The sequence below is a fragment of the Cricetulus griseus genome, chromosome 5 (assembly GCF_003668045.3).
Source record: "Cricetulus griseus strain 17A/GY chromosome 5, alternate assembly CriGri-PICRH-1.0, whole genome shotgun sequence".
Lineage (NCBI taxonomy): Eukaryota > Metazoa > Chordata > Mammalia > Rodentia > Cricetidae > Cricetulus > Cricetulus griseus.
Genome location: NC_048598.1, coordinates 99187576 through 99214701, shown reverse-complemented (window position 1 = coordinate 99214701; position 27126 = coordinate 99187576). Strand labels below are relative to the sequence as shown.

The window sequence follows — 27126 nt, the reverse complement described above, 5'->3', positions numbered from 1 at the left end:
ATGGCTGCTAAAGCAGGGGGCTGGGTGGGGTCTTGCCTTTAGGGCACCTACCCTACTGTCACAGTTAGGATAAGTGGTTTCTCTTTAATGGGTCAATCTCCTGAGCATTACAGCTGTTTCCTACTTATCTTCCTTGGCTGCCACTTCAAACTCTCCCACACTCCTTTCTGTGCAAACTTCATGTTTTTGTGTCTTTCTGTTCTGCTCACCGTGCTCTTTCTCGCAGGAGACCTGGATAAGAGCAGTGAGCAGTAACCATGGCACAGCCCGCGTGTACCTATCTTCAGGTTTCCTTTGCCAACCAAATCAGTCCATGACGTTAGAATCCAGCCTCACGCAAGCTCTCAGAACATGAACAGAATGAAGCCAATGCACATCCTGTGGCCCAGTTCTCAAGGGAGTCCTGCTCCCCTCAGGGATTTTACTAATCGCACCTTCCTGTGGTTAGTCACCATTGTGATGCTCTGAACACCAATCAGTGTTATGGGTATGGGTCACTCAGAGATTCACCAGTCTGACCATAAACAAATTTTAAACAAGAGACTTTATTAAACATTGGTCCACTCCCGAGATTCATGCTCAAGAGTACAGCACCAAAGGCATTAGTCAGGGACTTAAAAATGTAAACTTACAAGGCTATGCATTTCCTGTCTCCAAGCAATCAGAGGCAAGCACATGTCCTGACATACTTCTGTCTACATGTGATCCAGCACACATCCTGTGCAACTGGAGCAACCAATCCCATTTACAGAAGTGAAAACACGTGGTTTGTTATCTTACATGAACAACAGCCCCCAGGATTCCAGGAAGGTTAGAGGTGGTGGTTGTTGGTTTTTTTTTTTTTTTTTTTTTTTTTATAGATCTCTTAAGCAATTTAAACTTATGATGTTAGCCACCACAATCAAACTGTCTCATTCAGCTTTGCTTATAGTAATCGAAATGGAAAAATTAATAAAAGTCTAATAACTTAGACTCCATAAGCCCAAATAGAAAAAGAAAAACTCTTAAGCCTCTCTGAGTTCCCCAAAAGGCAGCCCAACAGATAAGGCTAAACAAAGAACTGGGTACAGAGGCCTGGGAACAGATACCACACCCCAGCTGTGTCAACATTTCTCTGTCTTAAAGAAGATCAGATAGATAGTTGTCAATTCATAGTTGTAAAAGTCCCTGCCCAGGAGATAATTAACAAACTTATTTCCTCTACAGCTTCCTGCTTACTTGTATCCTGCCTGAACATAGTTATTGTTTCATCCTATGTAACTATAAAACTCTGTAATCTGAGGGCATCCAGTCTTTTGAACTTTCCCCTTTAAAAATCCCTCAGCCAAAAAGTGGCAGTCATTCCCGAACCACTGGTGCCCATGCTGCACTCGATACAATAAAGAAACCTTTGTACTTGCATTTGGTGAGTCGTCTCCTTGGTGGCAGTCTTTTTGGGGTCCCAAGATCTGGGCATAACAGTCATCTAGAGATTTTATAACACAGAATTCCAAACTCTTCCATGTTCCTTCAGCAAATCAGCCCCAAATTCCTCCTAACATGGTCAAGTTATCACACCAATGACCTCATTCCTCATACAAATTTCATGTACTAGTTAACTTTTCTCTTCTCATTGATAAAATACCTGGAAAAGTAAGTTAAGGAAGGAAGGGATTCCTTTGGCTCACAGTTGAAGGGTCCAGTCCATCATGGTGGGAAAGTCATAGTGGCAAGAGCATGGGGCAGCTAGTCACGTGATATCTTAAATCAGGAAGCCAAGAGATTACCTGTGGTATTCAGTTCACTTTCTTATTTTTATTTAGCTGGGAAACAGAGTCCCGGCAATGAAGTTGACCACATTCAGGGGTGTCTTTGTTCACAGTTCAACCTTTATGAAAGACTCTTGTACCCCCAGAAGTCTGCTTCCATGGTGATTCAAGATCCAGTCAAGATGACAGTGTTGATTAATTTCTATGTAATCAGTGTCTATGTAATTTATCTGAAGGTTAAGTTATGCTATATGCCATGCATTTATCTTATCATATGTAGCTCAGGTTGGCCTTGGTAATTTATGTCTATGTAATTTATCTGAAGGTTAAGTTATGCTATATGCCATGCATTTATCTTATCATATGTAGCTCAGGTTGGCCTTGGTTCATTTTCCCCTTGTATTAACCCCCCAAATGGCCTGATTATAGTTGTAATCCTTGCTTATTTATAGCTTGATAAGTTAATTTTAGAAACTGGCACCTGTGATTATGGGGTTGGCAAGACCAAAGTCTGTATGGCATCAGCAGCCTGAGTAGGGCTTCAGAAAGATGTGTTTCAGAGCAGACTTCCTCCTGTCTGTGAAAGTTGGTATTTGCTCTCAGGTCCTTCTAAGTAGTAAACAATGTCCTGAGGAGGTCATTGGTTTCTTCTGGTCTTGACCCCAGCAGCAGAATCTGTCACCATGTGCTGCAAAGAGAATTTGGCTGAGTCAGTATCATAGAAAACACTCAGGATTTTAATCAGAGCAAGGAAGAAAGCAAGAATATACTCTGAGAAAATGAGCAGACATGAGAGTCAAAGTTACATTTTAAGTTTTAATTACTATGCCATAGAGATCCATGAAACAAAAATGCCTCTGATCTATCTGCAAGCCCCTTGCCCAAGTACAGATGGTTCCTGAAATGCTGGAGGCTATTGTTTATGGGAGACAACAAGCCACATGTGTTCACTCCCCTAAACAAGTTTGTTTGACCCATCTTCACCAGATGTGCTTGATCACATATGGGCAGGAGGTTCACAGGCAGGAAATACACCAGGATTTATTCTTGCCCCTGATTGGACCTGATGGGAAACACAATGAATTATGGTTTTTTCCTTCTTAAGCCCTTGCCATTCTTGATTCTGGGTCGTTTCCCAGGAACCTGGCTATGGACCTGGCCAGAGCCCATCCACCTGGCCAGTATTTAATTAACATTTGCTTGAGATTTGACTTCACATAGTGGTCTTATTCTCATCATTGGGATTAACACTACCAAGTTCCAGCTATCAAAGTATTGAAGTCCAACAATTAAAACCCCCCTTTGGTTCACCTAATTAACATGCCCAGTTAAAATTAAACACCTCACCCTAACACAGGGTTTCCCCCTTTACCTTTATAAACAATGGTTTTCCTATGGGCCATGTGTGTCTCCTCTCTATCCAGAGGCAGTCCTATGCTCTCTGGGACAAACATCCCTGCCCCACCTCCTTTGTTTCCTTTCCTTTCTTCCTCATCCTGTCTCCCGTCTTTGTCTTTTATTCCCTTGTGCTGAGAACTTGGTCTTGCGGTCCTGAGCGGATACCATTTCTTACAGAAACAGTTGTGTAAAATGCTAGATCACACATATAGGTGTAAGGAATCCTGAGGTTGAGAGTTTACTAGTAGAAAGGGGGAAAGCTCCCAGGGAAAGGAAGTAATGAAGTCGCTTTAATCTGACTTCTTCATCCTGGACCACTGGAGTCTCTTGTCCTTCAGTCTGGTTTTTGGACTCTGAGATTCCCATCAGGAGTTGACCACTGACCACTTCCCTTTCTGTATATTGACTGTCATCATTCTCTTTATACCCTGTTTCGGGACCTTGAGCTTGCCTACTCCATTGTTCTTTATACCCTATTTTGGGGGATCTGCTGGAGTTCCTCAAGAACCTAGTTTCCCATCTAAGAAATAGATTTCAGCTGGCCTGACCCCTACCAAGAACCCTCATCCACGGGCTGATGGAAGCAGAGGCAGATACCCACAGATATACACTGAACTGAACTCTGGAACCTAGTTGCAGAGAGGGAAGAATGAAGATCAAAGGGGTCGGTACCAGGCTGGTGAAACCCACAGAAACAGCTGGCCTGAACAAGGGGGAGCACATCGACCCCAGACTGCTGTCTGGGAGGCCAGCACAGGGCTGATCCAGACCCTTGAACATGGATGTCAATTAGGAGGCCTCCAAACTCTAGGGGGCCCCTGGTAGTGGATTAGTATTTTTCCCTGGTGTAAGAAGGGACTTTGAGAGCCCATCCCACGTGAAGGGATGCACTCTCGGCCTGGACACATGGGGGAGGACGGAGAACCGGCTCAGGATGATGTGGTGGACTTTAGGGAGCCCCCATCGAGGGCCCCACCCTGCCTGGGGAGTGGAGGGTGGATGGGGTGGGGAGCAGGTGGAAGGTTGGGAGGGGTTGGGGGGAGGGGAGGGAGAGGGAGGAGGGATTGACATGTGAAGCAAGCTTGTTCCTAATTTGAACTAAAAAAAAAAAAGAAAGAAAGAAAGAAAGAAAGAAAGAAAGAAAGAAAGAAAGAAAGAGATTTCAGTGGCTGATAAGTCCAACATACAGCAAACCCAGGAGAGTATCTGGAAAAAAGTGTGTATCCTTTAATGATAACTCTAAACTTCCATGCTGGGAAGACTCTGGGCTGTCTTCCTTCCTGCACACTGTCTGCTTCTGGCCTTTTTTAGTTTGACCCCCTCCCCTCCATGTTTCTGTTTTGAGCTCTGACTCCTTAGGTGTTTTTTCTCAGTTAGGCCAGAGAAGACAGCAAAACTGGTGAGAGGGTCCTGCTAGTCATAAGGTGTTAATTTGAGGCAGATGGAGGGCATGTTAGCCGCAACAGCCTGAGAACTAGCGTGGGGCTGCTATCTGTTGGAGGTTTGCTTGAGTAAATAAAGAACTAGATGCCCTCTCCCGAGGTTGGGAGCTGTAGGAGTGATGAGACTGTAATGGCTTTTCCTGGCAAACAGAAGCCCACTCTTCAAGGCTTCTGAGGAATGCTGAGTATTTACTAGGGCAGAGTCCAGCCTGAGCTGAGCCCAGACTTGTGTGTGTGTGTGTGTGTGTGTGTGTGTGTACCCAAGAAAGAAGCAGCTGACCCTGGGAGGGGTTGATTCATTTGGTCCAGCCATCCACACAGCTACTGTGGGTCAGAAGCGCATAAATAAGTTCCAGAGGACAGAAGAGGACCTCCAGCACAAGTTGCTTCTAAGAGACGGTACCAGGCTGGGGGCTGGCAGGGAGGAGCCTGGTTCGGGACAAAACCGACTCTGTCAGAACTTGGGTGGGTCCATGGAGCTAGCTGGGCCAGCAGACCAGTGGTTTCTGGGCAACTGAGCCTGAGCTTCCCGCTGGTCCATTCCAGATGCTAAACAGTTGCCTCTCCATTAGTCCCTCCCCTTCTTGTTCTGCCTCCTCTTGCTGCTCTCCCAGCAAGGCCCCAACCTCCCCCATCCCCACCATGCTCCTAATCTGCAGAGCCACAGCTCAGGGTTCTGGAGTGATTGTGTAGAGATCTGGTTCTCTCCTGGGCCTGAGAATCTCACCCGTGTTTGTCTGCCCTACAGGATGCAGTCCCTGAGCCTGTCCTGGCTGGGCATGGGTCCAGTGCTGGCCTCCTCATGGCATCTTCTGCTGCTCTTCGGGGCTTCTTGGCTCGTGGCGAGAATTCTGGCCTGGACTTACTCCTTCTATGAGAAATGCGCTCGCCTTAGATGCTTCCCTCAGGCCCCTAAGCGGAACTGGTTTTTGGGTCACCTGGGCACGGTGGGAATGGCAGGGTCGGGTTGGGTGGATATCTGATAATGAACAGACATGAAGAATTAGAGGACAGGAGAAGTCTGGGGCGTAGGACAGCAGAGAAGTGAGGGAGAGTCCTTCTCTCATCACTGTCCCAGCACATCTGGCGCCTCACACCCCTATGCTCTGAAGCCTCCCCACCCCCTATCCCCCACCACGCCCTGCTCCAAGCCTGCCTAGCATCACATTCCCACTGGGACTCATGGTCTGAGGTCTCTTGTCCTCATTTGTGCATGTCTGTCCTGGTCCCAGAGTGGACGGCACAGAGCGGGGCTATCCCTGATCGGATCAGTTTCTGCTGTTGGATTTGAGGTCTCACTGTAGCATGTCCAAAGTCTGGCCCCTCCTTCACACATCTCTGTTGATCTCAGGCCAGTGTCTGTCCCTTTCTGGGCTGCTCCTTGCCCTATTGAAAGGAGCTGGTTTCCCTACCTCCACCTACAGGGGCAGGAGAGCGATGTGGGCAGTCCCACTCCTCCAACTGCTTGGACCTTGTCCTTTCTTATTTTGTCCTCTGCTCTCAAGGTTTATCAGCTGGCTTTAATGTCCATGTTGTGACAAAGTTGAAGAGCTTTTAGAATTTGTAGTGCCAGAATGTAACACCCTGCATTTTGTGTGTTCTAGGGATGAGCTCTACCACAGAGTCACAGCATAGAAGGACAGGTTTCTTTCCTTTTTTTGGGGGGGGGGGGAGAGGCACTCTGGCCTCTCACCCAGGCCTAAGCACTTAAGGGCTGAAGTTCTTGCCAATTAAGTTTTTGTTGCTGGAGTTACTTTCCCACCAGGTTCCTCAGTTGCCTTGCCCCAAATATGCACACAGATGCTATATTAATTATTAAATTGCTTGTCTATGGCTAGGGCTTCTTATTGGATAGCTCTTTCTTAACTGTCAATCCATAACTACTACTGTATGCATTTTTACATGGTTTTATCTTACCAGAGAACTCCTGGCACGTCCTATCCTCCCAGTTCCTCCATGGCAGCTCCTGGTGGAGCCTCTCTGCCTACCTTTCCCAGAATTCTCTGTGTCTCCTAGTTCTGCCTATCTTCCTGCCTCTATTGGCCAAAAGGTGTTTTATTCATCAACCAAAAAGAGAAACACATATACAGAAGGACACTCCCCCATCAGGTTTCCTTTCATAGACATTTGGGAAATCTTCACGTTTGATGAAGTCACCCATCCGTGTTTTCTGATGTGTTTTTCACAAGTGACATATTCACTTCTATCCATTTGCCTCCAATATGATTTCTTCCGTATGAAACCTCCCGACTGCTTGCTCTGCAATCCCATGACTTATTTCCATTCTCTTCCTGCTTTCCCCTGCCTGCTCCTTGTCCCATCAACCTGTGATTGCCAGGCCACTGAATCCGCACCCCACCTCATCCGTGATGTCCCCTTCTATTCAGGGAGATTGTCACAGGCTTCAGGATGGCATCCTTACTTGTATCCCCCAGCTCTCTGTCATCTTTTTGCATCTACTGCTGGCTCCGTCTTCTCCGGATATCACACAGTTCCCGCCATCCTCCTCTCTTTTCTGTCTGCACCCTCCCCATAAACTGTCTTTGTAACCCAGGGTCCAGCTCCTGAGCTGCCCATCACTTCCCTCCTTAGATGACTTTCAAGTTCACATCTCCCCTGGGCAGGGAACCAAGATTTGGAAACCTCCCCGATTCTTTGCTGTGGAACTGGGGAGATGCCTGCCCAGAGTTGGTGTTAGTGTACTGGGCTGTGGTCCAGGGAAAAGTGTGTGAGAGAGAGAGAGTTGGGTGGAATGAAATTAGCTGTAAGTTCACTCCTAATGGGAAGGATGGAGGCAGGGGGGAGGGGGAGGAAGTAAAAATAAAGATGAATCGGAAGTTGGAGATGGGAAGAATCCGGTAGAGACAAAGGGAGTTACCTGGACACGGACATGGACACACACACACACACACACACACATACACACACACACACAGAGAGAGAGAGAGAGAGAGAGAGAGAGAGAGAGAGAGAGAGAGACAGACAGACAGACAGACAGACAGACAGACAGGGATACAGAAAGAGCAGAGACAGAGAGAAAGAAAGAGGAAGGAAGGGGTCATGTTCTGATTTGTTTCTCTATTGCTGTGATAAAAGACCATGACCAAAAGCAACATGGGGTGGGGGAGGATTTATATAATCTTACAGCACATCTGCATCCATATGCCTGCCAGGACTAGCCTCAATTTTCTTCATCCTCAGATCCAGAACAATGAGGAAGGCATGAGGATGGTGACTGAAATGGGCAAGACCTTCCGAGATGTCCAACTCTGTTGGCTGGGTCCTGTCATCCCTGTTCTAAAGCTCGTTGACCCTGCATTCATTGCCCCGCTGCTCCAGGCTCCAGGTAGCTCTCCTTGGATCCCAAACCTTGGCCTCTTCTCTGTTTCTTATCCAAGTCCTTCCTATCTCTGGATTGACCAGGCTGAACAGCAGATGGGGCCATATCCAACAGCGGCCCTGCCTCTGCAGCTAACCTGCTGAGTGACTTTGGATAAGGTCCTGAATCTCCCTTGCTGCTGAGGTCTATTTGAGTTGTGGAGGGATGGATGCTCAACCTAGTGTGGTTTAAGCCAAGAAAGAGAATCCTCATCTGAGCTCCTGGGGACATAGCTCAGTGGTAAAACACTCGTCTACCAAGAATAAAGCCTTAGGTTCCACTCCTAGAATTAGAAAGAAGACTCTCCTTTATGAATGTTTATATGTGTACATACGTGTGTGTGGATACACATCCATATGCATATATGTGTGTATGCATGTGTACATGTATGCAGAGGACAGAGGACAACCTTTCTTGTCATTTCTAGAGCCACTGTCAACCTTGTCCCTCACTGGCTTGAACTCACCAGTAAGCCCCCGGGGATCCTCCTTGTTTGTTCCTTCCCAGCAGTGGTGCCACCCTGCTGGCATGTTTATATGGGTTCTTGGGATGAGACTTGGGTTCTTAATGCTTGCAAAACAAGTACTTTACTGACTGAGCTATCTCCTCATCCACAAGAGTTATGTCCACCAGAGGGATCTTTAGTTACAGTTGAGTCCAGCTACCTTACAGTGCAATCAGGAATCTTCATCTTCCAGTTCTATTTTCCTCTTTGAGGACCTTATATTCTTGCTGAGAACGATGACTTCTAGTCATTTAACCACCAGGAAAATTCTGTGATTCTGGATAAAGTTATAGATAACCCGCCCTGTTCCCTCTGCTTCAATCAATGAGTCTTGACTGCCCCAGCCACCCTAAATGAAACTCAAAGATGGAGATGGTTTGGAGAGAGATGGTATGCAGAGCACTGCAGGGAAAGATCCACTGGTGTCCAGATGGGACAGCTGGGTCTGGTTGGCTCCAGGGCCTGCCTGATGGTTGGAGACGGCAGAAGCAACTCTTTCCAGTGGGACCGTGGCTCTGAGAATAGAGGCACCCTTAATTCTGAACACTTCATACTTAGTGTGGCATAGAGGAGAGAAGTAGAGGGGTCTGGGACATATCTAGGTCACTTTTGGAACTCAAAAAGGGCCATATTTAAATGCCAATCTGGGATTATCTGAAGGGCACAATTAAGTCATGCCAGACTGTTACACACCCATGTTGTGACATGTCAGGGGATACCATGTGTGTTGAGTTTATATCAGGTCATGATAGCATGAGCCCCTGTCATATATACCAGGATGTGTCAGGCCATGTCAGAGAGCTGCAGTTGACAGTGTGTCCTAGGTCTCTGCAAAGCCTGCAGAGTGCTGGTTGTGCTCAGATGTGGAAGACATAGTGGACCATGTAGCAGCCCATGCTGGGCGTGGGTTGTTCCCTGTCAGGCTGACCTTTGCTCTCTCTGCTGCTACAGTCTGATCGGGTCTTGTCTCACCTCCTTTCCCTTCCCTGCTTTCTTTGTCCCTGTTCCCTTCCTGCCTTCCTGTGTTTGGAGGGGAAGTGGGCAACCTCGGCAGTCCCCACCCCGCCTCCTAGTCCACCTTTCACCCTCTTCATGGTCCAATTGTCCTTCTTCATGGCAGCTTTGGTGGCCCCCAAGGACATGACTTTCTATGGTTTCCTGAAGCCCTGGCTGGGTGAGTACCTCAAGGCGAGGGTCAGGGGACACCTTGGTGTGGGTCAGAGGAAGGTTCCACCTTTGCCCACTGCCATGGTTGCCCTCCCAGGGGATGGGCTCTTCCTGAGTTCAGGTGACAAGTGGAGCCAACGTCGTCGTCTGCTGACACCAGCCTTCCACTTTGACATCCTGAAGCCCTATGTGAAGATTTTTAACAAGAGTGTGAACATCATGCATGTGAGTTCCTCAAATTCAGGCTCCCAAGTAGAACACTGCAGAAAAGCGAGTGATTTCAGACAGATGTAGTCTGAGCGTGCTTTTCTGCTGCATGTCTTGGAGACATCAGTTTTCCTCTCCAAGCCTCAGTTTCCCCATCTTTAAAATGAGAATAATAATCTGCGCATAAATGTTGACCAGAGTAACATGGTGAAGTCATACTCCTAACATGTAGACAGGGTTCATGGAAGACCAGTATCTATTTTCTTTTACAGAAGTTCTGGAAAGCCAATATGTTAATGTTGAGTATCACATAGTAGGTTTTTTTGTTTGTTTATTTTACACTTAGTATATCAATCTTGGTTCACTGGCCTTAAGCTGGGCATGGTGTGGTTGTATTCCCAGCATTGGAAAGACTGAGGTAGAAGAATTGTGAGTTCAAAGTCAGCCAAGTCTTGAGTATAGTTCATTTCCAGCTAGCTAGCCTAGCATGTGTGAGGCCCTGGTTTCTGTCAGCAGTATTGAGAAAAAAAATAGTTTAACTGGTCTTGGTAGGGCAGCCAGGCCTTCCCTCCTCCCCTCATCATTTTTAGGGAACCCTTGCTTTGCTAGAATGGAGATACTTGTTCCAAGGCAGGGAAGGAAGAATGAATAGTGGCTTTCCAAGCTATATTTTGTCACCAGCAGCATAGTCTTACTCAGAATTCTCTTGAGGCAAGAACAAGTTCCTCATTCCGTTCAGATTGAAGACCTGGGGAGATGGGTCCCACCTCCTGATGGAACTACTCTTCAGATTTCATTGCAAAGGGTGATGATAGAGGAATTATGAACACTTAGAGCCATTTCTATAGTCACTTACCCCTGTGCTAATGACGGTGATTACTACTAACACATATACAGTATAACATCTACTGTATACCAGTTCTGTGATCTAAGTTAACTGTTGTAATTTCTGCACTGCCCTGAGGTAGAGGTGACCATGCCAGTTACATTATGGATGGTGAATCTGAGGGTCATGGAGGTCAGGGAGAGCACCCAAGTTAACCAGCTATAAGAGAGCGTGAGCGGTGGAGCAGACATTGAGATATGGCTTATGGGGCAACAAACAAGTCCAAGTCAAAGGCTTGAGTATGAATAATTGGAGAGGGCAGTAGCCTGACCAAGGACATTCGGAAGGTGGAGGAGTTAACTGAAAGCTCTTGACTTCTAACCTTGCATCTTCATTTCCTACAGTCCTACCTTCTGTTCCCATCCAAGTCTGACTTCTGTGAGGTCAGGTAGAATTTGAGGCAGAAGACCATGAGGCTGGTCCTAGCAGAGAGGTCTATTGTGATGTTTTGGCTTGGGTTCAAGGAGCCAAGGCTTAGCCCCGTGCTTGTCCCCTTCTCTAAAGGCTAAGTGGAAGCGCCTGGCCTCGGAAGGCAACGCCTGTCTGGAAATGTTTGAGAACATCAGCCTCATGACCCTGGACAGTCTGCAGAAATGCCTCTTTGGATTGGACAGCAACTGTCAGGAGTGAGTCCCTCTCCTGGGCCAGAAACCTGAGCCATGGATCAAGAGAGAAGGTTGGGGAGGAGGGACTGGCAAGAGGAAGCAGAGGGGACTCCATGAAGGAGGTGGGTGAGAACTGCCTATGAAGGACAGAGGAGGGAGAGAGAGTGTGAGTGGTCCTTCCAGACTTTCAATAATTTGGGTAAAGGAAAGACCGAGTGGCACATGAAACAGGCAATGGAGGGGGACCTCGGAGACGAGGTTGGAGGATGTGCTTGATTTGTTTTTGTGAGAAGAAGTCTAAGCAAAATACATAAGAAGGAAAGACATGTTTTGTCCAATGGTTTCAGTCCATCATGGTGGGGAATGAGGGAGCAAAGCAGCGGACCCTCCCCCCCAGCCCTCACGATGGCTGAGAAGTACAAAGAGCACATGCCTGTTCCAGCAGGTTTCCTCCTTCTTCCATTCTCAAACAGTGGTTTGAGGCTGTCCACACTGAGAGCAGGTTTCCACTTCCTCTCTAGAAACACCCTCACACATGCAGATGTGTATTTTGACTAATCTTGAAGATGCCACTCAATCTTACATGTTTTACCAAGGTAGCCATCACGGATAGTTCTAAACTGCACACACCTTTCCATTCCTAGCCTCCTCCCCCTTCTCCTCCCCCTTTCCTTTCTCCTTTGCCTATCCTTCCTTCCTTTACCTTTTGCTTTCTTCAGCTCATCCCAGTCTGTATTTAGTCTGGCCTGAACTCCCTATGTAGATTAGATTGGCCTTGAACTCTGATCCTCCTGCAGCCACTTCCTGGTGCTGGAATCACATCCAGAAGTCACCATTTACAGATAGTGGCCAGATCTTAAAGCTGTTGTCTAGCCAGAAGGGTGTGCGCTCCATCCTGTGTTTCCAGGGTCATAAGAGAAGGTGTCTGTGCAGAGGTGGAGTGGGGTGGTCTAGGCACAGTGATCTTGGGCAATCTAATCAATAGAGGAGCTTCAATAGAGATATAAGGAACTGGGAGAGGAGAGTGTGAGCCTGGCAGAGTCACAAGAAACCACCGGAGAAGAGCAGGAGTGGATGCTGAGTGAATGAGGGGAGGAAATGATGCCCGGGATTCCTGGGTCAGAAGCTACTTGTGGGGAGCAGGACATAGAAATTGTGCTTTGTGGATGCCCTTTTCAGGATGGATCCTGATCTTGAGACTCTGGCTGGAGCTTCTTTGGGGTTTTGTGTGTGCTAAGTTGCTTCCTCTCCTGCAGGTCTCCCAGTGAATACATTGCTGCCATCTTGGAGCTCAGTGCCCTGGTAGCAAAAAAGTACCAGCAGGTCTTCCTGTATGTGGACTTCCTGTACTACCTCACTGCTGATGGGAGGCGCTTCCACAAGGCCTGTGACCTGGTGCATGACTTCACAGATGCTGTCATCAGGGAGAGACGCCACATCCTCTCTAGCCAAAGTGTTGATGAGTTCCTGAAGTCCAAGGCTAAGTCTAAGACCTTGGACTTCATCGATGTGCTCCTGTTAGCCAAGGTGGGCTTATGTGGGCTACAGGAGCATGAATGTTCATTGTTAGAAAATGTTGCATTTGATCAAAAGGATACAGAAGAGCCTTCAATGGTACTTGTAAAACAAAGGACAAGTTACAAAGGTCAACAGAAATGCTTCTGTTGAACACTATGTTAAAGGAGAAAACAACAGCAGGAAACTTTTTTAAACTTTTTTATTCTTTGGCTCTTTCTCTCTTTGGGGGGCCCTCCACCTAGCTCCTAAATAAATCACACAGAGTCTTATTATTACTTATATATGCCCAGCCTTAGCTTGGTTTATTTCTAGCCAGCTTTTCTTAAATTATCCTGTCTACCTCTTGCCTCTGGGCTTTTAGCTTTCTCTATTTCTGTACACCTTTCTTTACTTCTTACTCTGTAGCTTGCTGTAGCTGGGTGGCTGGCTCCTGTTGTCCTCCTTCTATTTATTCTTTCTGCCTGGTATCCTCACCTGTCCCTCTCCTGCCTAGCTATTGGCCATCCAGTTCTTTATTAGAGCAATTGGGTGTTTTAGGCTGTCAAAGTAACACAGCTTCACAGAGTTAAACAAATGCAACATAAAAGAATGTGGCACATCTTTACATCATTAAACAAGTATTCCACAGTATAAGCAAGTATAACACATCTTAAAATGATATTCCACAACAGGAAAACAAGGAGAAAAGTGTTGGGCAGGCTCTGGGGAGACATGGCAGGGTCCTGTGACAGTCCTGTGACTACAATGGCTGTCAGAGCTGTGTCAGATCAGGCTCAGCAGCCCTCAGACATGGCCAGTGTTGAGGGTCTTGTTTTGTCTTTAGGATGAACATGGAAAGGAGCTGTCAGATGAGGACATCCGGGCAGAGGCTGACACCTTCATGTTTGGAGGTGAGGATCCCCATACAACCACAGAGGAGGCAGTGATCAGTCAATCCAAGGGCCTCATGCAGGAGACTCAACTATACCCTTGGTTTCCTGAGAATCTGCATCAAGCCTAGATACAGCTCTCCTAGCTCCTTTCATCTGTTATCTATTTTACTCATCCATCCCCTCCTATCCTCCTGGGAGCTTTAATACATGAGCATTGCTCACCCTGTGGTGCTGAGGTGCCCAGAGATCTAGGTTTGCCTGTCTGCCTCTCAGGCCATGACACCACAGCCAGTGGGCTCTCCTGGACACTGTACAACCTGGCGAAGCACCCAGAATACCAGGAGCGCTGCCGGCAGGAGGTGCAGGAGCTGCTGAGGGACCGAGAGCCTCAGGAGATTGAATGGTGAGCAAAGATCCTGTGGTCTCTGTTGCTGTTATTACAGCTGTGAGTTGCCATGCTGGGTGCTACAGGGTGGCCTAGAAGTTAGTAACTTAATGCCTTTGCATTCAGGGATTACATGCCTATATTGGACACCTCTCCATCTAATTTATTCATTAATTAGTTTGCATACAGTGTGTTAAGGTTCATTATGGCATTTCAAACCTAATTTGTTTTCCTTGATTCTCATCCCCATCTCTAGCATCTTCTCTATGACCTTGTTTGCCCCTTTCCCCTCCCACCTCTTTCCTCTGTTCGACTTTTTTTTTTTTGAGGTATTTAATGTTTTTTATATTATCTTCTATTAACCATTTTAACAATAACAGTGCTAAATTATGTTGAGAAAACAGCACATATTGGGAATATATCATCTACACTTGGACTTGTACTCAGGAGGCAAACACATGAGGATCATGAGTTTAAATGTATCCCTCATCATCTCTGACATCCAAGCCAGGCTGAATAATAAACAAGAAAATCTGAAGGATATTTTGTGAAAATAACTTTTATGGCATCTCTCTCTCTTAGACATCTTGTATTTGACCCTATTGAAACCCTAGAATATATCCTTTGGGTCACATGTCATTTGCAGCAATTACGTGTGTGTGTGTGTGTGTGTGTGTGTGCATATATGTGTGTATATATAAATCAGTAATTGTAGATATCACTGGATCTCTCATCTGAATTCTAATTTGGTCCATAGTCTCTTAATATACAGAAATGATTTTCTCCCTATATTTATTTCTTCTTTATTTGTTCTAACATTTTCTTCTCTTAGACGTTTAAACATCCTTACTGCTAGGTCATAAAGATATTGCTTCCCCTGTGCCTGTCGGGAAGAGGTTGGGCTAATGGAGACTTGGTAAGTTGGTAGAGTTGCATTTCTTTTCTGTACTGGGCACACCAGTGTTACAGGTTGAAAGGAATGTGTTGCACGGCTCAAAATAACCTGAAGAAAGGATTTTGAAAATACCACAAAGAAGTGACAAATCTTTGAAGTGACTGATTCGCTAATGATTTTAAAAGTTTAGTGTTTTAGATGTAGGGAGAGAAAATGCCCTATATTTGGAGGAGACAAGCATTTTTATTTCCTGTTTTGAGACAGCTTCTCACGAAGGTCTTGGTGGCTTCCAACCTGCTTTGTGGCTGAAGCTGTCCTTGACTATTCTGACCCTCCAGCTCCCACCTCCTCAGAGCTACAATTCCACACCTGGCTAATGTAGCACTTTTTGTTTGATTATTTCTATTTTTTAAAAAATCTGTTCCTCTAATCTATCTCTCCACATCCCAGCAATGTGTGTACTGTTTTCAGCAGACACGGCATTTTCAGGTATCCATGTGCCCACCTCACTCTGGGTTCCACATTCTCTTCTCATGTTCTTGTTGTGCAGTAACATAGTTTTAAAACTTATTCTCATTTTACTACTATGGTTTTGTCATAGGTTTTAGTAAATGGTAGGTGGAATTCTTTTTTAGAAGAAAATTTTTGTAGACAGAGTAACACTCTATAGCCCTAGCTGTCCTGCAACTTATTATTTAGATCAGGGTGACCTCCAATTCAGAAATCCACCTTCCTCTGGCTCTGTCTTTTATTTTTAGATCGACTTATCTTTGTAAACTTTACTCTTCCAATTAGGATAAGATTTTCATGTGGGGACGCAGTTCAGTTGTGTATACTCGCCTAGTGTGCAAGTTCTGAGGTGCCCAGTGATGGAAAAGAAGAATCATCTCATTCTTACAAGAAAGAAAGAAAGAAAGAAAGAAAGAAAGAAAGAAAGAAAGAAAGGAAAAAATATCAAAGTAGGGAGGTGTTTATCAAGAAGGGGAAGAGGACAAAAGAGGGTAGCAGAGGGTGAACATGATCAAAATAAACTTTTATGAAAATATCAACAAATAAATTCTAAAAAGAAAACAACTCTGGCAAGAATTTGATTGGATGATATTGAAAATGTTGATTCTTTAGAAAACTTGACACATTCATAGTAATAGATCACTCTAGCCTTGAATATGGAGTGCATCTGTGTATTCAAGGCATCTTACAACACGTCTCAGGGTTCTGTAGCTGTGAAGAGACACAATGACTGAGACAACATATAGAAGAAAGCATTTAGTTGGGCTTGCTTAAAGCTTCAGAGGGTGTGAGTCTATTATCATTACTGTGGGAGCATGTTGGCGGGCGGGCAGATGGGTATGGTGCTGGAGAAGTAGCTGAGAGCTTACTGAGTAGAGAGAGGGAGGGAGAGAGAGAGAGAGAGAGAGAGAGAGAGAGAGAGAGAGAGAGAGAGAGAGAGAGACAGAGACTGGGATTAACATGGGCTCTTGAAACCTCAGAGCCCACTCTCAATGACACACCTCCTCCAACAAGGCCACACATCCTAATCCTTCTCAAACAGTTCACCAACTGGGGACTAAGAAAAGAAATGTATGTATGAGCCTGTAGGGGCCATTCTCATTCATACTACCACATAGCACCTTACAGATATTTTTTCTTTTAAAATTTAAATTATGTTTATTTATTTGTGGTGTGCATTGCATGTGTGTGCTCTCAAGTGTGTGTGTCTGCACAAACATGTGGCAGATAGCTAGGCTACAGTCAGTTCTCTTTTCCCACCATACGAGTCCTGGGATTGACCTTATGCAACCATGCTTGGCTGTGGGTGTCTTTACCATCTGAGCTGTCTCAGCAGCCCAGGAATATTTATTTATGCTTTTGTTATTTCATAATATATTTTTTAAATGAACATTTCCTGTAGCCTAGGCTGGCCTTTAACTCCTGATCCTCCTGCCTCCACTTTCTGAGGCCACCTCACCCAGTCATTGAGTACAATTTTTAGAGCTTTTTCATTTTGAATGTATTGAAGTATTTAAGGATATCTTTGGAGGGATGTGTTTCACTATACACATTTCTAGTAGCAGGTCAAGTTTGTTTTCTGGTATTTTTGTGATTTTCATTTTTAAGGCCTAATCTTCAATCTAGAGCCATCCTTGGTAGCTGATCTCTGTAATCTCAGATTTGAAAGGTAGAGGCAGGAGGATCAGGAGTTCAATGCCATTCGCCATTGCTTGAGACTTTAACAATCAAAATAACAAGCAAACATCTTTGATTCACCTGGAGTGCAATTGTTGAAAGGTTTGAAGAAGGTGGAGGTAGTGAGGCTGAGTGGGGCTCTGTTTTCACTCCTGGATAATCAATCGTGTGGCGTGTTCCTCAGGGACGACCTGGCCCAGCTGCCCTTCCTCACCATGTGCATCAAGGAGAGTCTGCGGCTGCACCCTCCGGTTACAGACCTGGTCCGGGGCTGCATCCAGGACATTGTGTTGCCTGATGGTCGAATCATCCCCAAAGGTGCCCACACAAGCTGGGAGGAGGCCCCTGGGTAGGATGATGGTTCTCAGAAGTAGCACAGACCTGGTACTGACTGTCTGTTTCTATAAAAGGGAGCGCGTGTGTCATCAGCATTTTCGGAGTGCATCATAACCCTTCAGTCTGGCCAGACCCTGAGGTGAGGCTCCTCCCTTCGTCTCTAGGACTTGGGAAAGGGGTGCAGTCCTACCTGGAACCCAGAGGCTGTCATCCTCCTGTCTCCACTTCTGTCTTTTCTGAGCTGGAGAGACACAGCCCATCAGCTTAGTCTTGTTTGGCACACAGATCTATGACCCCTTCCGCTTTGACCCAGAAAACCCTCAGAAGAGATCACCTCTGTCTTTTATTCCCTTTTCTGCCGGGCCCAGGTGAGGCGACAAGTCTTGGGGTGAGGGGTGGAATCTGGTCATGACTGTGGGGAAGGCGGAGGGACTGGGATCGCCGGGATCTGGGTCTCCTTCCCGTCCTCTGCACAGGGTATGCCAAAGCTCACTAGAGCTTGGGGTTGGCCGCTTCGTGCTCAGAGCCCCTCCCTGGCCTGAATTGGCCGCTGAAGCTGAGCCTGGCTCCTGGGATGCGGATGCACAATCGGTGTCCCAGGCGTGTCACCATCCTTCCTGTCCTTCATGCTGACCAGGCGCGCCGGGGACCCGGTCAGACTATGTCCGAGGACTACTGTCTGGGTCCCGGCACAGTCAAGAGTCCCCACACTGCTCCCCGGTAGGAACTGCATAGGACAGACTTTCGCCGTGAACGAGATGAAGGTGGCGCTGGCGCTGACCCTGCTGCGTTTCCGCGTCCTGCCCGACAAGGAGCCGCGCAGGCAGCCTGAGCTGATCCTGCGAGCCGAGGGCGGGCTGTGGCTGCGGATGGAGCCGCTGAGCTCGCAGTGACCCCTGCTAGTCTAGGACCTCCTCACCCACCCATTCACCTCCCTATTCGGATCCCTGAAATAAACAGAGTCTCACCGAGTTTTCCTGTAGCGGTGGGGCTACAGGAAAACAGAGATCCTGCTGGTGTGTTGGGGAGAGGCTGGGTTGATCCAGACCCCCTCTGCTTTTGTTCGCCATTGGTCTTCTGGGCTAATGAGAGTTCTTCTCGAGCTCAAGCATGGGATTTTATTAAAAATAATTTGTGTTTACTCTCTGACAATTCCGTACGTGTTTATAATGTATTTGATTACATTCACCTCTATTTGTCTCCTACCCTCCTCCTCTTGGTCTCCCTTTCTGGATCCCTTCCCAGACATTCCTTCCTATCATATCTGTTAGCATCAAACCTGCAACACCAGCACTCAGGAGGCAGAAGCTGGAGACTCTGAAAATGAAGCCATCACCTACTTTCTACACATAGCTAAAAAAAAATTTAGGAACCAAACATATAAAACTCTCTCTCTCTCTCTCTCTCTCTCTCTCTCTCTCTCTATATATATATATATATATATATATATATATATATATATATAACACACACACATACAAGGAGGGAGAAACTGTATCCATGTAGTCCTGGTTATCCTGGAGTTTCTATGTAGACCATGCTGGCCTTGAACTCAAAGAGACCCTCTCCTCTGCCTCCTGAGTTCTGGGTTAAAGGTGGGGGCCAGCTGGTGGCCACCTTGTTCCTGTTTTTGTTGTTGTTCTTCCTTGTCTAGTTACCCATTTAGATAGATTGCTTGTATGTTTGTGAGTATATGTACAGTCATGTGTATTGAAGAATGTACCAGTGTGAACAGAGGCCAGAAGAGGATGTCTTGTGTCCTTCTTTATCACTCTCTGCTGAGTCCTTTGGGGCAGAATCTCTCTGAACCTTGGACTCCCATCTTCTTGGCTAAGTTAGAAATCATTGAGCCCCAGCAATCCTCTTGTGTCCACTCCCCACAGAGCTGGGATTCTAGGTGTGTGTGTGTGTGTGTGTGTGTGTGTGTGTGTGTGTGTGTGTGTTGCTTAGCTTTTTATGTGCTCTTAGTCACTCAGCTGTCTTCCCAGCTCCTCAACCAACATCTTAACATTCATCGTAACCCTAACTTTTGGTTTCACTACAACCAAGAGCACCATTTTGTATAACAGCATGGAAGACAGACACGGTTCCATCCAATAGCCTCTGGGGGCACTGTGCTCACATGATCATACCCACACCCCCCTCTGCCCTGCACACTGAACGTAATTAAAAACAAGTATTTGTTTATTTTGTTTTTAGTTTTACCCTTGTCTTGTTTTGAATGCAGGTGTGGTGGGGTCGAGGGCTGGGCCCAGGCCTTCCAATATGCTCATCAAAGGTTTTAACCACTAAGATGCCTAGCTAGCCCTGTGCTCTTCCTGGAAGGGACTTGGTCTTTGAGGGAGACCACAACAGCCACAGAGCAGAAAGGCAGATACAGCCTCTGGTTATAGTTATGAAAGAGTTTTCCACCCAACCCCGAAGTCTACAATTGCCTTCACACCCTTGAGCTTTCTTCAGCACCCAGCACCAGCCCACCATGGGGCTCAGGCATGGATGACAGCAGGATCTTGGGATCTGAAGAGGCCTAGAGTCTGTGACTTGATTTTTATACTCTGTCTAGCAAAAGTTGCTTCTCCTGTCTCTTGGGCTCCAGGAGGTGGGCCTGAGATTCTCTGGCCTATCACAGTTTTATTTGAATGCATGGACTGCCCAACGAGGAGTTTGCTCCCCAGGGGAGGGAATTTGCCGCTACCAGTTCTATTTCTTTCTTTCCCTGGACACTAGGCAAGTGTGTGTTCTTTGGAAGTCCATCCAGAGCAGTCCTTCGCTGACTACAGGTACTGCGGGCGGGCACCGGAACAGCCGGAGGCTGGAAATGGTGCTTGCAACCTGGCATGGGTGCAGCAGGGCCTGCACCCTCTCTCGGTGCCGAAGCGCCTCTGGGCAGCTGCTGACAGCCCGAGTCTGTGCATTCTGGGCAGTGTTGGCTGAGGGTCCTGGGAAGCCATAAGAATAAGTGGGGCTCATATATGCAGATTTGAGGGAATGGAATCTGCATGGACGGTGACCATTAGGTCACTGCCCCGCTCTTGCCCTAAAACCTTGCTGCACCCGATGAAGTTTCAGCAGAGCACCTGTGACTATACATGTAAAAGAAAATGAGGCAGAGAAACAGCCAGATTTGGTGTCAACAGGCTGAGACCACTTTATTGGAACAGCGAGGGACCCCAACCTGTCCTGGATGAAGGCCAAGAGAGTGCACTTATGGGTCTGGGAGACATACACATACATATATACATGCATGTGTGCGTGTGCGTGTGCGTGTGCGTGTGCGCGCGTGTGTGTGTGTGTGTGTGTGTGTGTGTGTGTGTGTGTTTTGACTGGAAGCATGGAGGGTTGTTTTCAACACTTAGATATATTGTTTGTGCAGGTGAATCGGTGGAATGATCAACCTGGGGTTGTGCAGAGCTTTATGACTAGGAGCTATTGTCCTGCACAGCTTGACAGTTCCTCCTGACCTAAGGCCTTTTTTCTCAACACTAGGAGCAGCTGCCTTGAAGGCGGGAAGAACCAAGTCCTCTATGGACTCTCACTTTTCCTTCCTTTTCCCTACCGTCTGGATGCAGGATGGCTGAGAGTCATAGCTCTAGTCTTTATCAGTTCCTTCCCCATTCCTTTTTCACACTGCCAGTACTTAGGCCGAGGGACCAAAAAATAAAATTAATAAAAGTTTAAAAACTTAGGCCCTGAAAAGGGAACTTCTAATGGTAAAGGAAAATTTAACTCCTTAAATCAGGAGTGCCATGTCTGGCACCTGATCCCCTGCTCTCAGAGAAGGGGAGGTCCACCACTCCTGTTAACATTCCTTTGCTAATTGCTGGTCATAAAGATTCCCCCAGCACAAGGGATAACTGACAGAACTGTGACCCTGTGACCCTGTAACCCTGTGAAAGACCTCAGAAGAGACCCGCACCCAGGAATCAGCGAAACCACGAACTCTGGATGCAAGAACAAGAGGGTTTATTGATGGCGCCGGGCACCCGGGGACTTAGCTTTTTGTTAGGCTAAGCCCTGAGCCCCGGAAGGGGAGTCCTTTTATAGGGGAAAAAGGCACCGTAATAGTCAGGCGAAATGGCCTTTATCTTTTGCCGGTCCAGATGGCTGACCTTGGGACGGAGCGATCCGGCGGGGGCCGGGGCTGGCCTTGCGCGGCGGCGGGGAAGTGCCGGCAGCTGTGGGGATCAAGGGTCGGGGGGTGCAGGGGAGGATGTATTCCCCACGCGCTCCGCCAGCTGCACGCTCCGCCAGCTGCACGCGGGGAAACTTAAAAGAGAAAGCTAAGGGCGGGGGTCTTTCACCTGTCTTATCTCACTCAAAATAGATATCTACTGCTTTACTCTGTATGCTGTATGACCTGAAGTAACAATGGAAACTGAAATTTTTGGCCTTCAATGTTGTGGTCTGTCCCTTTAAAAGCTTCTCTTTTTGGCTGATTGGCATCTCATTTGCCTGCCATACAGTAAGATCCTAGTCGGGCAGTGGGCCTATACTCCCTTTCTTTTAATCTCCCTCCAGCCAGGCCTTTGCCTGCCTGGTTACAAGGCTCCTTACACCACCCCTTATACAAACTTTCTGAATTGAAGGGACACTGGCCCACTGGAGCATGTGGCTCTGGCAGGCCTTGCCCTTTTCCCCATTCCCTCTTGCCTTGCTAAAATCAGATTACATTCTTAAAGCTAGCCACCAAGTCTAATCCCTTATTTGGCTACTTCTTCCTGAGGCTGACTACCAAAGTCCAACAATCAGAAGCCCCTTTTGGGTCACCTAATTAACATGTCCAATTAAAATTCAACACCTCCTCCTAACATGAGATTTTTCCCTTTCCCTTTATAAACTGCCATTTGCCTGTGTACCAAGTCTGTCCCACCTCTCTCTAAGGCAGTTCTTTGTTCCTCCAGGACAAACACCCCTACCCCCTTTCCCTTGTCCCCTTCTCCCTTGTCCCCTATCTCCTTTGCCACACATCCTAGCCCTTTCTAGCACAGACCTCCCTTTTCTCTTAAGAATGACACCTTGCAAGGTCATTGCTGCTGTTTCCTGCCCGAGTCAGAGAGCAGCCACTTTCACTTTCACTTTGCTTCCCAGCTTAACAAAGTGTCTCTTGGTGAAAACAGATGTTTGGTGTGGTTTGTGCCTCATCCAGGTCAGGGAGGATGCCCCTGCTGTGTGGGGGTCCCCTTAATGCATCCGTAACTTATCCCTTCTCAGTGGTAGTGTTATGCCAAGTTCTTGAGACCCCCAAAAGACCACCAAGGAGCCGACTCACAAGGTTAATTGTTTAGCTACAAGCCTAGGCAGGGACCCTGACCAGCAAACTGGCACAGCAGCTGCAAGAAAAGGGTCTTTGGCAAGGGGTTTATAAAGGAAAAAAACCACAAGCAATGTGGTACGTGCCTTGGCTGTTCAGAATTGGGTAAGAGTAGGTGACCTTTGCATTCATTGACTGAGGTCTAGGGCAATTTTAAAATTGTTACTAACAGTTGGACATTTGTGACTAGAATGTTGTTTACCAGAATTGGTTATTGTTTTGACTTTTTGGACTGGGGCAGGCACTGTTTGAGCGCTCCTTGGAACTGTTTATGGCTCCTGGGCTGGAGCTGAGTCACCTGAGTGCCACACAGGGAATGTCTCCAAGTGGCTTTTCCTTAGGATGGAGTTAACTCTATCCTCTCCAGTTTACGCTGCTCTCTCAATAGCTGGAAAAAGTAAGCTAGGAAAGGAAGGGATTCCTTTGGCTCACAGTGATGGGTCCAGTCCATCATGGTGGGAAAGTCATGGTGGCAAGAGCATGGGGCAGCTGGTCACGTGATATCTTAAGTCAGGAAGCCAAGAGATTACCTGTGGTATTCAACTCATTTCCTTTTTTCTTTTCTTTTCTTTCTTTCTTTTTTTTTTTCTGTTTTTCAAGACAGGGTTTCTCTGTATTGCTTTGGCTGTACTGGCACTCACTCTGTAGACTAGGCAGGGCTTGAACTCACAGAGATCCACCTGCCTCTGCCTCATGAGTGGTGGGATTAAAGGCATGCATCACCACTGCCTGACTCTCATTTCCTTATTTTTATTTAGCCAGGGAACACACTCCTAGTGATGAAGTTTCCCATACCTGGGGTGGGGCTTTCGTCTTGTTTGAAAGATTCTCATGGGTACCCCCAGAAGTCTGCTTCAGTGGTGATTCTAGATCCAGTCAAGATGACATTGTTGATTAACCATTATATCAGTGTCTATGTAATTTATCTGAAGATTAAGTTATGTCATTATGTCATGCACTTATCATATGTAGCCCAGGTTGGCCTTGGTTCATATTCCTCTTTCGTCAATCTCCAGAATCGCCTGATTATAGGTGTAATCCTTGGTTAATTTTAGCTTAGAAGGTTTATTTTTAGAAACTGGCATGTGTGATTATGGGGTTGGGAAGACCAAAGTCTGTATGGCCCCAGACACCTGGTGGGACTTCAGACAGATGCTGAAGCTGTGTTTGCAAAGCAGACTTCCTCTTGTCTGTGAAAGTCATGTTTGTTCTCAAGCTGGTATCAGGCCAAGGATTCACAATGTCATATCCTGAGAAGGTCATCAGTTCACTGAGCTCTTGATTCAGCAGCTGTCTGAGTTCCGGTGCTCCTGAGAGAGAGGCACAGTAGAAGAGAAAACTGTCAAGAGTTTATTCAGAGCAAGGAAGGAAGCAAAAATATACTCCTTGAAAAAGAGCCGTCAAGGTCTAGAGAGAGCACTGGCTATTCTTTCAGGGCCCGGTTTAATTCCTAGCACCCACATGGTGGCTCAAGACTTTCTGTAACTCCAGTCCCAGGGTTCCTGACACCCTTTTCTCTGGAAATCTTCTGGAATCAGGCATGCATGCTGTACATAGACATATATGCAGACGAAACACCCCTACACATAATTCAAATAAGTAAAATAAAAGGTAAAGAGGCTAGGTCAAGCGGACCAGTCATGGCCTCAGCCTGACAAGTATGGGCATTATACTGTTGTGCTTGCTCCCCATAGTCTCCTTCCTCATGTCTCCTCCAGTGTAGACTCTTCTAGAAGAGATGGGTGTTGCCCTCAGGTGTCTATTTCATCCAGAATTCAGTCTATAATTAGTTATATAATTGCAAGAATTTGCATGTGCTTTTATGTGAAGTTAAAAAGTTCACTAGGGGAAAGGGAGAGAACACTGAAAAATCCCCTGGGGAGGAAGGAAGTCATAAAGTTGTTTTATTCTGATCTCCCTATTGTCAGTATTCAGGCATCTGTACTGGCCTATCCTTGGGGTTCTGACAGGATATGCCCTCAGCTGCAGCCACTAAGAGCACCACCTGTGCACATTCACTATATTCCCTTTTAAAAGGGCCCTGCCCACCTTCTCTCTCTCTCTCTCTCTCTCTCTCTCTCTCTCTCTCTCCCCCTCCTCTTCTGTTGCTCCTGCCCCCAGAGGCCAGTCTGCCCTCTCCCCTCCCCCATTTTTCCATCCACTTTTCCCCAATAAAAAACCCCTCCACCCTAAGAGAGACACACATGGTCCCCCTGAGAAGGGGAAAGGGACAAGATCTCCTGAGCAAATTGGGATCACGGGGGGGGGGGGAGCTAAGAGGAGGGGGAGGGGAAGGAGACCATGAGGGATCAGGAAGATAGAGTCAAGGGAAGAATAGAGAAAGAGAGCAAGAAAAGACATACCTTAATAGAGGGAGCCATTATAGGTTTAAAGAGAAATCTGGCACTAGGGAGATGTTCAGGAATCCACAAGGATGACCCCAACTAAGAATCTAAGCAATAGTGGAGAGGCTACCTTAAATGCCCTTCCCCGATAATGAGATTGATGACTACCTTATATGCCATCCTAGAGCCTTCATCTAGTAGCTGATAGAAGCAGAAGCAGATACTCAAAGCTAAACACTGAGCCGAACTCCTGGAATTCAGTTGTAGAGAGGGAAGACTGATAAGCAAAGTGGTCAAGTCCATGCTGGGGGAAACCCACAGAAACAGAGCTGACCTGAGCAAGTGGGAGCTCGTGGACCCCAGTATGACAGCTGGGGAACCAGCATAGGACTGAAAACCGGGTCCTCTGAATATGGGTGTCAGTTGGGGGGCCAGGGCAGTCTATGGAGCCTCTGGTAGTGGAACAGTATTTATCCCTAGTGCACAAACGGACTTTGGGAGCCCATTCCACATGGAGGGATACTCGCTCAGTCTAGATACAGGGGGGAGTACCTAGGCCCTGCCCCAAATGATGTGACAGACTTTGATGATACCCCATGGGAGGCTTCACCCTCCCTGGGGAGTGGATGGGGGTGGGTGGGATGGAGGGTTAGTGGGGAACATGGGAGGATGGGAGGGAGGGGGAACTGGGATTCATATGTAAAATAAGATTGTTTTTAATTTAAATTAAAAAAATCAGGAAAAAAAAAAAACCCTTCATCTTCATCCAGTCTCTGTTGCATGGCATCTTTCTCTCATGAGCCTCTTTTTAAAATTACAACAGCTATCACAGACCACTAGCCTCCACTGCCCCTTATTTCTAGTTTTGGGGCCCTGAGCTGACCCATCTGGATTTGTTTATTGACCTCATTGGTTTTTTTTGTTTTTTGGTTTTTGGTTTTGGTTTTTCAAGACAGGGTTTCTCTGTGTAGCTTTGGATCCTATCCTGGCACTTGCTAGGGAGACCAAGCTGGTCTTGAACTCACAGAGATCCCCAGGCCTCTGCCTCCCGAGTGCTGGGATTAAAAGAGTGTGCCACCACCGCCCGGCCAGACCTCATCATTTGTATCAACCGCCAATCAACTGCCTTTCCACCCTGTTACAAGACTTTGGGCTTGTTTTTTATCTGCCAACCTTAGAGATGGCCCACCCAGTGTTCTTTGTGTCTTGGCTTTGGGGACCTATTGGTCCCTCCTATTTGCATAACAAATGGGGAGCATGGCCATTCATGAGTTCAGTGACTGCTAAATCCAAGACATGGCAATCTATGACAGTTTCTAAGTGTGATGCCCCCTTTCACCGTGGGAGGATGATTCACCCCAGGCTTGCTCTATCTGGCCTGCACCACCTCAGCTCCTTCAGTCGGACTCATCTTCACACTTTCACTCTGAAGGATCCTTCAGCCTTGGGTGGATTCTCTGCTTTAGTATGGAATGCTTCTTTCTACCCAGGAACTGGGCTGCTGGAGGAGAGGACTTAACTCTACCAGACAGGGCATCTGGTGAGCAGAGGCATTTCAGAGCCAGTCCTGCCCTTCTGCAGTGAGAAGTACTGTAAGCTGCATGCTCAGCAGCCAGATGTGCAGAGAACCTGGGGAGATGCTCTGGGGCTGTCCTGTCCAGAACCAGGTCTCCTGGCAGCTCAACTTTCGCCTGCACACTTTAATCTATAGACAATCTATGGTCTTGGAAGGGCAGGGGTGGCTGTAAATTTGATGGCACAGAGTCACCTTTGGCCTTGACTCAGAAGAGCTGCATCCCAAAGATCCCCTACCTGTGTGTCTCTTGACTTCCTCTCGGGCACTCAAGGCTAGGCCTGCCCAGCTCGATTTGGCTGGCTGCCCAGGCAGGAAGGAAGCGGCTGAGCCTGGAAGGCATTGATTGGTTCAGCCTAGCGGCAGC

The 27126-nt window shown here is 47.0% G+C and overlaps 1 protein-coding gene and 1 long non-coding RNA gene across 2 annotated transcripts; one reads left to right on the top strand and one right to left on the bottom strand.

The window, feature by feature from the left end:
- Positions 1-526: 526 nt before the first annotated feature.
- Positions 527-5688, bottom strand: LOC113836178. The gene is made up of 2 exons (XR_003486157.2): positions 5316-5688; positions 527-2436 (listed from the first exon to the last, which is right to left on the bottom strand). It is a non-coding gene; the product is annotated as an uncharacterized LOC113836178 (long non-coding RNA).
- Positions 5322-18423, top strand: LOC100773031 (cytochrome P450 4F5-like). Its single transcript, XM_027419520.2, has 12 exons — positions 5322-5535; positions 7790-7934; positions 9593-9646; positions 9737-9864; positions 11237-11358; positions 12594-12864; positions 13679-13745; positions 14001-14130; positions 17379-17512; positions 17605-17669; positions 17816-17898; positions 18255-18423. The coding sequence occupies exons 1-12, from the start codon at positions 5338-5340 to the stop codon at positions 18421-18423; spliced, it is 1566 nt and encodes a 521-aa protein (XP_027275321.1). The 5' UTR covers positions 5322-5337.
- The last annotated feature ends 8703 nt before the right edge of the window (positions 18424-27126 follow it).

Bases quoted from the DNA above. Each gene is read 5' to 3' on its own strand.
- LOC100773031 (XM_027419520.2), top strand. From the start codon at position 5,338: ATGCAGTCCCTGAGCCTGTCCTGGCTGGGCATGGGTCCAGTGCTGGCC. The intron at 12,865-13,678 runs GTGGGCTTATGT...TTTTGTCTTTAG, and splicing joins ATGTGCTCCTGTTAGCCAAG to GATGAACATGGAAAGGAGCT. The intron at 17,899-18,254 runs GTGAGGCGACAA...GCTCCCCGGTAG, and splicing joins CCCTTTTCTGCCGGGCCCAG to GAACTGCATAGGACAGACTT.